The 13882-nt window shown below is 42.5% G+C and overlaps 3 protein-coding genes and 2 long non-coding RNA genes across 5 annotated transcripts; all 5 read left to right on the forward strand.

The window, feature by feature from the left end:
* The first annotated feature begins 3106 nt into the window (after positions 1 to 3106).
* Positions 3107 to 4146, forward strand: LOC129600664 (uncharacterized). Its single transcript, XM_055499207.1, has 4 exons — positions 3107 to 3230; positions 3333 to 3558; positions 3616 to 3674; positions 3737 to 4146. Exons 1-4 carry the CDS (start codon positions 3171 to 3173, stop codon positions 3980 to 3982), a joined length of 591 nt encoding a protein of 196 aa, XP_055355182.1. The 5' UTR covers positions 3107 to 3170; the 3' UTR covers positions 3983 to 4146.
* A 1420-nt stretch (positions 4147 to 5566) lies between these two features.
* Positions 5567 to 6306, forward strand: LOC129600661 (uncharacterized). The gene is made up of 2 exons (XR_008692112.1): positions 5567 to 5764; positions 5938 to 6306. It is a non-coding gene; the product is annotated as an uncharacterized LOC129600661 (long non-coding RNA).
* A 1182-nt stretch (positions 6307 to 7488) lies between these two features.
* LOC129600645 (uncharacterized) lies at positions 7489 to 8259 on the forward strand. The gene has a single exon (XM_055499185.1). It carries the CDS (start codon positions 7489 to 7491, stop codon positions 8257 to 8259), a length of 771 nt encoding a protein of 256 aa, XP_055355160.1.
* A 1804-nt stretch (positions 8260 to 10063) lies between these two features.
* LOC129600674 (uncharacterized) lies at positions 10064 to 10682 on the forward strand. The gene is made up of 2 exons (XM_055499217.1): positions 10064 to 10183; positions 10305 to 10682. The coding sequence occupies exons 1-2, from the start codon at positions 10114 to 10116 to the stop codon at positions 10643 to 10645; spliced, it is 411 nt and encodes a 136-aa protein (XP_055355192.1). The 5' UTR covers positions 10064 to 10113; the 3' UTR covers positions 10646 to 10682.
* Positions 10683 to 11275: 593 nt separating this feature from the next.
* Positions 11276 to 12316, forward strand: LOC129600667 (uncharacterized). The gene is made up of 3 exons (XR_008692113.1): positions 11276 to 11459; positions 11591 to 11894; positions 12145 to 12316. It is a non-coding gene; the product is annotated as an uncharacterized LOC129600667 (long non-coding RNA).
* Positions 12317 to 13882: the final 1566 nt, after the last annotated feature.

The following is a 13882-nucleotide window of genomic DNA, read 5'->3' on the forward strand; positions in this document are numbered from 1 at the left end:
TTCCAGCAATCAATACGAGAACTGCTGCCCAGGTCTGGTGTGTGACTACAGTGGTGCTGGAGGCTTCCATGGATTCTGCCGCCGTCAGTAACTGCATATATCTGGATTCGGCGCCTTTCGGTGACAAGATGCATGATAAGTCCACCACGCGGCCATCACTGTGCGGTTTTCCTCATTGCGCCATTTGTGAAAATTAATTTTGTTCTAAATTTCGTATAGCGGATTGTTTCATAAACTATTTTGTGCGAATATGTTCTGTTGATTTGGGAAACTAGAGGTCAGAATAAAGAACTGGTTAACCAAACAAAGCGTAGCGAAGGCCATCTGTGTTCAGCGGTAACGGAAAATGCGGTGTCCGTTATTCGGTAACCACCTTCAAATACACATATGCACGGTAGACGTATGATACCCTATGTCTCTCGTGGTGTCCGTTCTTTGGTCAGAGCCATCAAATGCACATCAGCTCTGCCGTATTGCTAACAACTGCAAAGAAGCACTACAAGCACATATGCACGGCGTTGTTGTCTTCGTTACGAGCGCGACGTCTAAGGAAAACGTCTAAGGAAGTTGGTCGACTTCGTGACGGGTAGGCATCGCGTCTCTTCGACGACGTGCAGGTCGACGAATTTTCGTCAACGAAATGGCGGGAGACCTTCGGTAACAATGTCTCTCATTACAGCGTGTTCACGGTTGAGGGAAATGGGCCGTTACAAGGTACCACATTCGATATCACGTTTAGGTAAACTTTCGCTTTCGCACTCCCCAACAATTTTTGCATTGTTTTATCACATTGTATATCCAAACGGCTTATTTGCATTAAGGGAAGTGGCTCGGTACATGGTACCAAATTCGCGTACATGCACGAAAAACTTTCACTTTCGCGCATTCCCAAACACATTTTTGTTTCGGCTTATGACATTCTATAGCCAGAAGATTTTTATACACTGGCGTGAAAACCGTTTGTGCGCGCAACGTCCGGTTCGGGAGTTATGGCTGTTAGAAAATTCCAAAAAATTTAAATTCATTCAGGTGTACCAAATCTCCTTCAAATTTTGCATGTAAATGTAGATGGCCATGAAGGTCGTTTTTACCCCGATCCAGACTTCCATGCTTTTTTTCAAATTTTAGAATGAATTTTAAACTTTTTGAAATTCATTTTAAAATTTGAAAAACATGCTAGAACAGTGGATCGGTGTAAAAACTATCTTCATGGCCATATGCATTTATGTGCAAAATTGAGAAAGATCGGTCCATAATGAGACTTTTGGTACACCTGAATGAATTTAAATTTTTTGGAATTTTCTAACAGCCATAACTCCCGAACCGGACGTTGCGCGCACAAACGGTTTTCACGCCAGTGTGGACAAATCTTCTGGCTACAGAATGCCATAAGCCGAAACAAAAATGTGTTTGGGAGTGCGCGAAAATAAAAGTTTTCGTGCATGTACGCGAATTCGGTACCATGTAGCGGGTCACTTCCCTTAAGGTGAAAACCGTTTGTTTGCGTACAATCCAGTTGGGAAGTTAAGGCTGAAGTAAATTCAAAATCGGTGAGATACTGCGGACAGAATTATAAAGAAATATGCCCTAAAAATTTTAACGTGTACGAACTGTACTGTAGGTAACAATAATATGCACTGATATTATGTGTTGGTGGATAGTGGATACTAATAGCCAAATACTAAAAACCTGGAAAACTAGCGGAAATTGCGACGAGTTATTCAAGGTATGCATTCAGTATTTCCAAAACGGCTGCTGCATTTTTTCTATAAAAATTTGTCTATAAGCGAAACATATGGAAGTAAGATTCTGGCACAAAATTAAACAATATCGGTTGAAAATAGAAACGTGCCGGCACTGTGCGTACGTTGACTGCAAACAATGTTTAAGAATATGAATTAAATATTTGGCCTATGCTGTGAAACCGTAATTCTTCCACAACACGCGATTATGCGAAACCAATAGATAACCTATAAAGATTCGGGTGGGTAAATGTATAACTTGGATTACTCATTCCCGACGAATCCCGTCACCATATACTTTATGCAAGTTCCTCCATGTATCTCGCTTCTTGCATGCTGGTTATGGTTTTGCATGCTGGTTATGGTTTTGCAACTTCTGTATCTTGCCTATTGTTACTCTATCTGTCGTGTATCCCTTACGTATTCTGTCAATAGTATTATTTTTCTTTCTTGCCGGTCAAAGGAATGTATGTGGAATACACTAAAGATCCCACACTAATACGGTGAGATACCATAGCAAAACTGCAAAAAGAGGGTGGAAGAAAAGTAAGGACACAGGAAGGATGTGCACAGAAAAGCTTGCCCGCACTACCGGTCCGCTCCATGATGAAAACAGAAAGTTTGTTATCCGTTTTAAATGAGAATGCACTTTGATCAATTTATTTGGTTTAACTGTTTTAATTTTATTAAATTAAACGATCACTCTGTACTGTAAACTGTTGCACATAATTTTATTTTCAGATAAAGGATACTGGTTGAACAGGTGCAGTACGAGTACTTGTATAAGCGTTTGTTTGCGCTAGAAAACTATGCATATAAGTAATCGGTATTTGCATTAGTTGGCGGACTTCACATGCAATATTGTTCAGCAAATTTTGAACTAACCGAGGTACGTATGCGCAACGGCAATAAAATTAAATCACATTAGATGAATTTCCAGTTGGTACGTCTGTTAAACCTTTAACTTCGCGAACCGGCACACTATTTTTGCAGTTAAGCCAACGCTCATTATGCAACAAATATGAATTTACTTAACTAGAATCCATTAGACACTACACGCTTCCGCATCGGCGATTTATACCGCATGCACCATGTATGTGAATACTGTATGCCACCGTTGCAGCTGTTTTTATAGAGAAAGCATTGGCTAGACTGGATTGTGTAATTGTTCGATCGCAATTCGGCTGGTTCTCAACACCAAACCACGAACGATATTAATTAAACAGCATGTATTACGATTTTTATTCCCCATCAAGCGGAAGTGAACGCCCGTGCCAACGCCCAAACGGCAAAACATTCTCCGACCATATTAGTCGGAGAATATATAAAGCGTTGTTATTTCCTTTAGACAGCATCATTCGCCACTCACGGTCTACTTCTAACTTCCGATAAGAAGCAGCAGATTCGCCTAAAACCAGCGCCGGCATCATGAAATCTCTTTTCGTTATTCTTGTCATCGTTGCCACGTCTTCGGCTGCCAGCCTCAAGGTAAAACTGAACTATTACTTAACTGAAGTGTTAGGGTTGTTCTGAATGCATACTGTAATAATATAAGAGTTGAAGTCGGACCGCCTACTTTATTTTATCCAGGCTAAGCGCGCTGTCAAAACTCAGAATCCGTTGGCTTTCGGGGCGTTGGATCAGCTGCGTGGACGCACCAAACTGAGCGTGCCCGATCAGTACAACCTGATTGCCACCGCGCGCGCCGGTCAGGATTATCCCAACAATGTTGCCATTCCGCAGACGACATTCGACTGCGGCAGCACTCATCAGCCTGGTTTCTACGCCGATCCTTCCCCAGCCTCCCGCTGCCAAGGTATCACATTAAGCTACACTCCCTCCTATTCAAAGGTCACAATTTGTATTCTTGCAGTCTTTCACCGCTGCGACATCAACGGCAACCAGACCTCTTACCTTTGCCCCAATATGAGCGTACGTCGACGCACGCTCAGATTCGTTGATAAATGGATGCTGATTGGTCGTTCTGTTTGCAGGTGTTCAACCAGATCACCCTGGTCTGCAACTGGTGGTTCGACGTGGACTGCAGCAAGGCCGCCTCTTTCTATGACTACTCCAACAGCCGTCTCTACCAGGGCGCCGATGTGCCACTGCTGGATGACGTTGTCCGAAAGATGACCGGTGCCGCTGCGTCCGGCCGTGTGCAGGTTGCCGCCGCTCCGGCTCCGGAGGAAGCCGCACCTGCTGAAGCTGCTCCCGCTGACGGTGAAGCCGCTGCATAGTAGATCATGGGGAAATGCTCATCGCACTGGCTATGGTGCCTACTAAGTTCTTGCGATCTGCTCAACCAGCTGCACAGATTTTTGTAAAACTGCAATTGTGTAACAGTGATTATGCTATAGTGATAGCGACTGCTGCCTGTATCTGTATGAAACCATAAAGTGGAACAAAGATCACTGATTCAAAAAAACAATTACATGTACTAATACACAGGAAAAACTAATGAAATGGCTGATATTACGAAAGTTTACGTACCACTTCGTACTATCGTAACCAAAACTGCTTCCTGACTGCTGTAGTAGTTAGTAACTATTGTTAATGGTATAATTATATGTATCAATATTTGCACTCTTTTTGAATATGTGCAAATGGAACCCTTTTCAACTTTTGCACGAAAAAGCACATTACCATTGTACGATTAGACGATGCGGGTACCACGTATTAACCTAATAGACATGCATGTCACCAAACTCAAAGCGATAATATTGCAAGACTGCATAACTAGATTGTACCACGGCTATTTGCACCAAGCCAGGTTTCTCTTAAAAGCACATTACGATTGTTGGCATTATACAGTTCTACGATTGTACCACGCATTAAGCAACTATACATAACATTTCAGTAGCGTAACACCGAGTCAGATTTCTACTACGTTTTCTCTAAATCTAAAGAAGTTTTTAAAAGTTTTCGAAGTTCTTTTGAAATTCGACCCGCGTGGTGTAAGCTGGGTTTTTTGAAAAACGATCTTCATGGCAGTGTTCGTTTTCGTACTAAATTTGAAGATCGCTTGATAATGAGACTTTTAGTAAACCTCTAAGCGGTTAAGTCTTTTGGAATTCTAGAGAACTTATAATTTCCCAGCCGGATGTTACATGCACAAAGGTTTTCACGGGAATGTATTCAAACTATTTGGCTGCAGAATTTCGTAAAGCAATTCGAAATTGTGTTTGGGAAACGAAAATGTTTTTTCATGTACACGAATTAGGCACCATGTACTGTACTAGCGCACTTTCCTTAACTAGAACTCGGATCAGTAACCCATCTTGATTCTCGGCATGTGCGTTGAAGTCTTATTGAATTTTCAATGTCAGTTTTTCAGTTAGATTGTAGTGACACATAGAGGTTGGTGTAAGTGAAGTCCACACTACGTATTGCGACTGCACATTTGTAATTCAGGTAGCTACTTTCTTAAGCAACTGAAACTGATAGGAACGCCCTACTGGAGCAACTGGAGGCCGGAACTGACGAGCTGAACTGGTTCTTTTCGTCCGTTTAACTGGAGCTCCTCTTCTTTAGATGAAATATGCAACATGCTTTAGCCCCCCAACTCGAATCTGATATGACGTAAAAAATGCACAACCGGCGAATAACTGCCCGCTCGATTTTATCACTGAGCATCACACGGTAGCGTTCGAAGAACACAGAAATTTCCACGGCAGTTGTTACTAACTTTTTTAAATCAGATAATGATTACTGTAGCCTTTCAAAGTTATGTTTATTGAGTTAGGAAGGATGGAAACTACCAGCGGTGCTTGATAAACAAGTGCAAAGGTGACATGCAGGCTTTGTCGCTGCCGACGCGGATATATAGTCGGCTTGGATTCTTTAATGTACCAAGTACTACAAACTGTCATTTGCGTGTAACAAACCGTATTTCGTTGGCATTACACACGCTGAGCGTTCTTTTCGTTCTTCGGTTACAGTTTACAACCAACCTAGTTAAGCTCCGTACTTGCAACATGTTCCGCAGTCTCGTCGTGCTTTTCCTCGTGATCGCTGTTCTGGTAAGTATTAAAATTTATGCTATGTAGAATTGTACAGAGAACAAGAACATATCACCAGCAATGTCTTGCGCAGGCTGGAGTTTGTTTAGTATCTGTACATTGGGGAAACCACACACTTTGTAGCGCTCACAGTTTTTCACAAATCGTTATGGTGATGTTGTGTGGTGTAATAGGTTGCAATTGGCGAATGCTGTCGCCAGGCGAATGAAGGATGTTCCAGCAATCAGTACGAGGACTGCTGTCCAGGTCTGAAGTGTGACCAAAGTGGTGCCGGAGGCTTCTCTGGATTCTGTCGCCGTCAGTGATTGCACATACTTGGATTAGGCAACTTCCACTGTACAGGGGCGTCAAAATATCTGCTGAGCCCAACAGAAATTCATCAATGCACATAAATTTTCCTTATTGTAAAAATTCGTTTTGCTTGGAATTTTACATAACGATATGCCTTAGAAACTGTTTGCGCTTAATACGTTCCGCCGTTAATACGTTAATACGTTTTGTATAATTACCGTAAAGGTCGAAATTAATGACGTGACGGTTAACCGCGTTCCGTGATTTCTGTCCATAGCCATACACGTGGATACACAACGAAAGGTTTAAAAATAATCGCCAAATGTGTTGAATATGTTGAAATCCAGGCATGCATTAATTTTATACATCAGTCACAATTCCAGTAATAGGCATAGGATCAAGCACCTTAAATTTAGGTTTTCGTTTCTGCTTTGGCGTTTCTGCTAACGCTGGCCATTTGAATGCAAATACAAATACAAGTACCTATAAAAATAGTGTGAGAAATATCATATGGTTGGCGAAAAAAACAGGCGCTTGATGCAAATCAAAGTACACTCGCTTTCTGTAGATTGTCGTATAATTAATTCATTGTTAGTGCTGTCAATCGAAGACACTCAACGCGGACAATTCCTTTGACACTGCAACGGTGATCTCATTTAACGCTTCGAAGAAACACCTGTGTGTACTGAAAAACTGAATTACTGTAGCCCCTGCAAAAACAAAAGCAAAAGGTATACTTCGGTCATCCAAAAATATTAAAACCGGGAGTGAGACAAACACAGCTTTGGTCTACGGAAATATGTAGAGACCTCCCCAGTAAGGAAATCTGGCAGTGTGGCGTAGTGTATTATATGATGCGGATTCACGAATGCAGTTCTTTATTATTCATTACCAAAAAATGGGTAGGACAAGCAATACTTTAAGTATGTTTATTTTTTGCTCCCCCATTTTAGGTATTTCTTCTCGTTGTCTTTGTACAGTACAAGTAAAAGGTACATTTCCTGATACCGCGTATATCCTTGCACGGTTCCCGGTAGATTCTCAGATAACAGCAGCTCCTTTACCAGTGACAATATTGATTATGACGTCGTTGTACATAGATGGTTCTACCTTGGGTGAATTGTGAAATGTCAGACGACTGAAAATGTGCCTAACCAAAGAAAACAAAAATTCCGCCATTTGATGCAGTTTGGCAAGTTGAATATTGCATGGCTAGACGGAAAGGCCGCGTGTCATGTATGTTTGTGTAGTGTATGCCATAGCAACACTCATGATGTTGTCCTCTGTAATATTAATTGCTCAGTTGAATAGCGCGCTGAAAGTCTAAATTAATAAATCGTATTAGCGTACACGACAGTGGCGTGAATGGATAGAGAATTCTGAGTTACGGTCAGATTGGAAAGGGGAATTGTTATACCATAACGCACTGCACCATGCCTACGACGAGATCGCAGACAGCTCTGGCGACAGTTCCTTCGCATTCTGCGATGGAGCGATTTGATCCAGACAACACAGACTGGGGTGCATGGAAGCAGCGTTTTGACAACTTCGTCGTCCTGTTGGATGTACAGGATGATAAGAAAGTCAACTTACTGGTGGAAAGTTTGGAGCGCAAAGCCTTCGAGTCCCTGTACCAAGTATGCTATCCGCAGAAGATTAAAGAGTTTACAGTGGAGCAGTTGATATACAAGCTGGATCGCTTGTACGTCAAGCAGACATCAAAACATTACGAAAGGTCACAATTCTTCCGTCTCACCCAGCAACAAGGAGAAAGCCTTGTCGAATACAGCAACCGCCTCCGGGCGAAGTCAATCAACTGTGAGTTTACTGGAACGATATTGGACGAGATGCTGCTAGCTGCTTTCCTGGGCGGAATCCAACGGGAGAAGACGCGACAGCACCTGTACAGCAGGGAGCCAACCAGCATAGAGGGAGCGCTGGCCGATGCGCAGAAGTTTGAAAGCAGAATGGAGGAGAAGGATGAAAGGGTGATGGCCGTAAGGGGCAAAGGACCGAAAGGGGTAACGTGCACAGGATGCGGAGGACACCACCTCGTAAAAGATTGTTGGTACAAAAATATGACGTGTAATAAGTGTGGCATAAAGGGCCACTTACAAAGAATGTGTGGTGGAAAATCCAATTATGTTTATGAAGAACCGGATAATGTTAACGAGATAGTTAAGTACACCGATATTTTTGATTAACGAGCTGTTTTCCTTTTTTTTTTTAGAAAGGAAGGTGTAGTGTATGCCATAGCAACACTCATGATGTTGTCCTCTGTAATATTAACTGCTCAGTTGAATAGCGCGCTGAAAGTCTAAATTAATAAATCGTATTAGCGTACACGACAGTTTGCTCCTATATTTTTATGCATACCATCGCGCATTTGGTGCATTACAGAAGCGAGACAAACGGCGCTGTGAAAACTACAAACTCCAGTAGTCGGTAGCTACACAGTACAGAATTTTAGACAGTTTCCTATTCTTCGGAGTTTTGTTGATGATGACCATGTTGAGCAGTCTGGGCATTATAGTGGCCTTTGCCATCCTCTCCATAGTGTACGGCCAGTGTCCGACCATTCCTATTCTGATGCCCGCACAGCCAGTCGATGTGACAAAAGTAAGATCACTATTCGTGTGGTTGTAGCTGCACAGTGTAAGCCAGTACTTTGTCCGCCGTATTTATGAGAAGCAAGCGATAGAAGTAACAATAGTAAGATGCAGTATTTTGTGATATTACATGTTCGGCATCGATCTAAATTAGCCGACGAAGTTCTTTAACCGTACCGTAATACAATTCATCAAAACCGAATTGTCCTAAGAAACCTGAATCCCAGCATCCCATTTCCTTTGAGGTTAAACGAATGCTTTGCTTCTCGCTGAATTGTTTTTGGAACATATACCATGGTATACATACTACGCTAACTGTTTGCACTTTAACAATTTCCTCTAATCAACCAAAGCCGATAGAAAGTCGTTACATTCGTCAAAAGTAACAGGAACGAAACGTCAAAACCGTTCGTTCAAAACAGTGTGAGCATCCAGGTTTGCCGGAACTGAACTGGCGCATAGACAATAAGAGGATTCTACTGTCTAACATTTCAATACTTCTCGTATAACCGTTGCATACAAGTTGACTGTTGTATTAATGGTGTGATACAACTAATTCACGAAACTCGAATTTCACTGGCCTGGCCAGGCTCTATCGAGGCGAATTTTCGAATGTATCCTAACTGTACATTAACGCTAAGCGCGGAACGATAATCATCCTTAGTTCGACGCTTACCGCGTTCCGAGACTCCCGACCTTAATCGCATCGCGATACGGATTCGCGTACCGATCGAACATCAGAGAAAGGGCATTCTCTGCGTTGTTTTCCAATAGAAAACTTGAAAATGTTTTATTAATATTGTGTACAAGCTGTATAAAAACAATATTTATCACGTAATCGATTTTGAAAAGGTTCTGTCGTACTGTGAAACAACGCGGAGAACACCGTGTCTGTGGTGTCCGGTACGCGAGTGCATATTGTGAAAATGCCCGAATGAGAAAATAACGTCAAAGTATTCTTTCTACTTTTGGTTTGACGCGCTCTTGACGTCCTTAAAGCGATCTCCGTATTCGTCTGCGGTTCAAAGCAATTTGGTAGCGCAGACAGCTGCGGTCTGCGCCAAAAGACGATTTCGATTGATCACCGCATGCGGTCACATAGTGATATCCAAATTTACGTTACTTTAACTGATGGTTGTACCTAATCTCCATTCAGACGGCTCATCGTCTCGGCTTTGTCACTACCGCTTAAACTTTAAAGTTAGAATTTTGCAGGCGATAGGAATATGGTATGAGTACCGGCGCATGGACTACTCTCCTTTCGGGCCCTACGACCCAGTGGCGGATGCCGGGGCCTACTACAATGTGTGGATGAATGGAACGATCGTGGGTGCGCAGCCTGCTCAAGGACGTGTTGGTGGCGATGTCACCTACACTGTAACCTGGATGTATAATGCTCTGCAGCCCGGAAACGCACCTACCGATCCGCTGACTTGCGGTGGTTGGTGAATGCAGGGAAACTATTCCTCCGATGGACGACGAACGGTGTTGGTACAGTTCGATGGTGACACTACGCTCAGTAAGTTAGAAGTTAAACCAGATCGTTAAACTGGGGTATATTTTACACTGTGCAAAAGTTAAAACATTTATTACGCAAGAGAAAAAGCCGTTTGATTGAACTGGAACGGTTTCTACTCTAGATAATTTTACCTACACGAATCTGTTCACCGACTACAAATTGGTGCAAATCCTGTTCCGCTGCGGTGTCTTCAACCCGGACGGCAAAAACTGCAACGAACCGTACTTCTGGATACACACCAGGATCCCGGGACCGCTGCTGACCACCACCCAAAAACAGTACATCGAGAATGCCGTCAATTACTACATGCCGCGAGCCAACTGTGGGAAATTCAAGTTTGCCGATATCGCCCCGACAAAGTGGGATTTGACAAAGACTGGGCCGCCATGTAATTCCTCTGCCAACCAGCCACCGTTGCCCAAGGAAATCCGAGCAACTATGCCAGTTGCTTGGCCAAACTGATGTTGTTCCCTGACCATAAGTCAGCTCTGAGCAATAAAACGCAAAGATTCTAGCCAACAATTCCTTAGCGTTTATATGATGTTTCTGTCTGAATCGATGTTTACTGCATTTTGAACAATGTTACGGCCATTATAAACAACATGCGGTTGCTCGCTATTGATATTAATAATAGCGATTTACAATTTTTACGGGTATTATCGTAAATGTGCGGCCATATATCTAGCGCGCTTTACTTTTTCACTTAACCTGTTATAACGCACACGTTATTGCATAAACGTCGGAAAGCCAAATAACTTTAACAGATAAATTAATTGATATCAAAGATTTAGACTTGGTAAAGCACCTAAGATATTTATGGAATTACTAGTATATATATATCAGTATCAGTATTTTGGTAGCGATTCAACCAAAAATGCTTATTCATGGCACGTTAGTTTCAATGCGTTTTTTTCCGCAGATGCACAAACCGCAAATGGACAATTTTCTGCTGTTCTAAGTACTTCTACAAGTTTCCGGTGCTTGACTCTGCATATTCCACACCATATGCACGTCAATGCGCCTGCCGTTCGAGCAAAACATGTGCAAGTGTGTACCTACATACCTGGACGCTAAGACGCCGCTCAAGCCGGTATATAAATCGGTTGCCAAAGTACGTTAAATATTACGTTAAACTCTATTTTCATGTACTGCTCAGTCTGCCGCAGCCATGCACGGGATTGCAGCTCTTTACTGCTTTGCGGCCGCAGTAGGCGTCGTCTACGGTCAGTGCACAGTCAAGATAAAGGTCACTGGGCAGCCTGTCGATGTCACCAAGGTAAGGTTGTTAATTACTTATGAGTGTCACCATGTAAATAAAAGGAGAAGACTTTCTTAGGCAACTCAGTACTTTTGCCGAAATATTATTTGGCGTATTTTAGTTTTCATTGAAACAAGCAATTTTTGTAGGCAGACGGAATATGGCATGAATATCGGCATTTCGATATGGATCAACCGTATGACGCAACAAAGGACTCTACCAGCTACAATTTACTAATGAACGTGACCATTCTCGGTATCAATCCCGAACCGGGTAAAGACGCTGGCTCCACTAGCTACGCGGTCAGCTGGATGTACAACGGTCTGCAACCCGGAGCAGCAGCAACCGATCCTCTGACCTGTGGGGCGATTTGGCTGTATGGCAACTAAAATTCCGATGGACGTCGTATTGTCAAGGTCCAGGCTGACAACAAGCCGCCTTACAATGATATCTGTAAGTAGGCTGAAGCAGTGCTGATTGAATTTCTGGATAGCTTAAAATTTTAGTAAAGTACACCGTTGCGTTTTCTTGGTTGATAAAATAGCAATTATTTTAACGTACAGCTGTGAAATAAGGTTTGTGATGATATAATTATCTAAGCACGGCTCGTGATAAACTGCATCTTGCATATGCGAATTATAAGTACAAAGTTGCGGCCTGTACACTGATTTAAATAAGCTGATTTAATTCTGTCGTTCTTTAGACGATTATACCTATACGAATCTCTTCACGGATTATAAACTGGTACAAGTGATGTGTCGCTGCGATACGCCCAACGCCAATGGCGTGACGTGCGACTCCCCGTTCGCTTGGGTGTTGACACGCATAAAGCCGCCGCTGTTGACCACCGCGCAGAAACAGTACATCGAGGCCGTTGCCAATTACTACATTCCCCCGGTGGTGTGCAACAAGTTCAAGTTTGCCGACATGTGGCCCACCAAATGGGATCTCTCCAAGACGGGACCGCCCTGTAACGTGGCCGACAACCAACCGCCCATGTCCAGCGAATTCCGAGCGCTATTGCCCGTCAAGTGGCCCGGCGCATAATTGTTCTGATTGGTTATAGGTTTAAAGATACTGTTTTAAAAGTCTTGAAATTCAAGTAATCAGGTTCTACTGAATTGTATAACACTGATGTGCAACCAGCAGTGACCCTTAAGATGAATGCATGAATGCCCACCGGCACTGTTACTAATTGTGTTGTTGCTGTAGGCTGTATACAAGTGGTCAGCAGCGACATTGCAACGACTATCAATTAATTTATGCCAAACTCAAACAGCCAAAGTACATCATAAAACATGCAGTTAATTCTCTTTAAATACAGCTACGGATCAATTTACCTTAGCCAGAAAGTAAAGTATGGTATGTATAGTGAACTGTGTACTTATTGTACGTACGGAAGGTGCACTTTAATTGGTAATGTCGGTATACTACAACTTTACAACTAACAATAAATTATCACTGTGGACATGGAGTTACTGTGTACTGAACAGTTCTATTTTTATATTTTTGATAGCACATACATAGTACAGCGCTTTATTTTAACACGTTGTTAGGACAATAAATTAGTATCGAGAGGTGGCCGCGGTGCGGGTACATGTTACAATACTGATGACGCGTAACACGAACGAGTATCGTACAGATACAAGTAGTTACTTTTTCCTATATGCACCTTCGTTAGAGTAGGTAACCTTCTATTTTGAATGCACCAGGTACGTACGCTTTTAGGTAAAGACGAACTACCGGCAAACAGGATCTCGAGCGAATGTGCGCGCAGAACGCCACTCGTGTACAGAATGCCGGTACGGGAAGATTTTATATCGTTTGCCGGAAACGTACAGTGCATGTAAAAACTATCATCAGCGAGCTCCGATTTGATTAACTGAGCTTTCGATGACGGATGCATAATCATGTAGCTGCGGAGGAGATGTAACGGAAAAGTAGGTTGCAAATTTTTGTACATCTATCATGTGAGAGATGTGTATGTAAATCTGCATTTCTCCTGATTTGCCGTGATTTCGAATTCAGAATTCTGTAGGCGATTGCTTTAAACGAAGTCCAAGTAATTCCACTTTAAAGAGTTAAATATTATTCTGCCATGTAACCAGCGATCACAAGCCAAAGCACAACAAGAATGCGGAACATATTTGAAGTTAGAGCGTAATCCGGCGGTAAATTGCAAGCAAGGGAAGAAAGAAACGCTTAATGTTAAACAGTGCAAACTACAAATAAATGTTATAGGTGGCTGTTAAGCGCAAATGGTACTATGTAATGCGTGTAAGAGCCACTTTTATATCCTCTCTGTTTGCCAAACATACTCGTAAGTCTTCTCCTTGTTGCTTTTTTGTCAAATGACACTGCCGGATTTCATCTCCTTGCTGACTCGATAATTTAAGACTTTCAAGAAACTGCGGTAATCATTATGTGATTCAGTCAAGTTT

This window comes from Paramacrobiotus metropolitanus, unplaced genomic scaffold, assembly GCF_019649055.1.
Source record: "Paramacrobiotus metropolitanus isolate TYO unplaced genomic scaffold, Prichtersi_v1.0 Parri_scaffold0000188, whole genome shotgun sequence".
NCBI lineage: Eukaryota > Metazoa > Tardigrada > Eutardigrada > Parachela > Macrobiotidae > Paramacrobiotus > Paramacrobiotus metropolitanus.

What these genes read in the sequence shown, in the direction of transcription:
- LOC129600645 (XM_055499185.1), top strand. Translation starts at nt 7,489, where the DNA reads ATGCCTACGACGAGATCGCAGACAGCTCTGGCGACAGTTCCTTCGCAT.
- LOC129600674 (XM_055499217.1), top strand. Translation starts at nt 10,114, where the DNA reads ATGCAGGGAAACTATTCCTCCGATGGACGACGAACGGTGTTGGTACAG. An exon ending in CGATGGTGACACTACGCTCA is followed by an intron (nt 10,184 to 10,304) that starts GTAAGTTAGAAG and finishes TTTCTACTCTAG; the next exon opens with ATAATTTTACCTACACGAAT.
- LOC129600664 (XM_055499207.1), top strand. Translation starts at nt 3,171, where the DNA reads ATGAAATCTCTTTTCGTTATTCTTGTCATCGTTGCCACGTCTTCGGCT. An exon ending in CTTCGGCTGCCAGCCTCAAG is followed by an intron (nt 3,231 to 3,332) that starts GTAAAACTGAAC and finishes TATTTTATCCAG; the next exon opens with GCTAAGCGCGCTGTCAAAAC. An exon ending in CCCAGCCTCCCGCTGCCAAG is followed by an intron (nt 3,559 to 3,615) that starts GTATCACATTAA and finishes GTATTCTTGCAG; the next exon opens with TCTTTCACCGCTGCGACATC.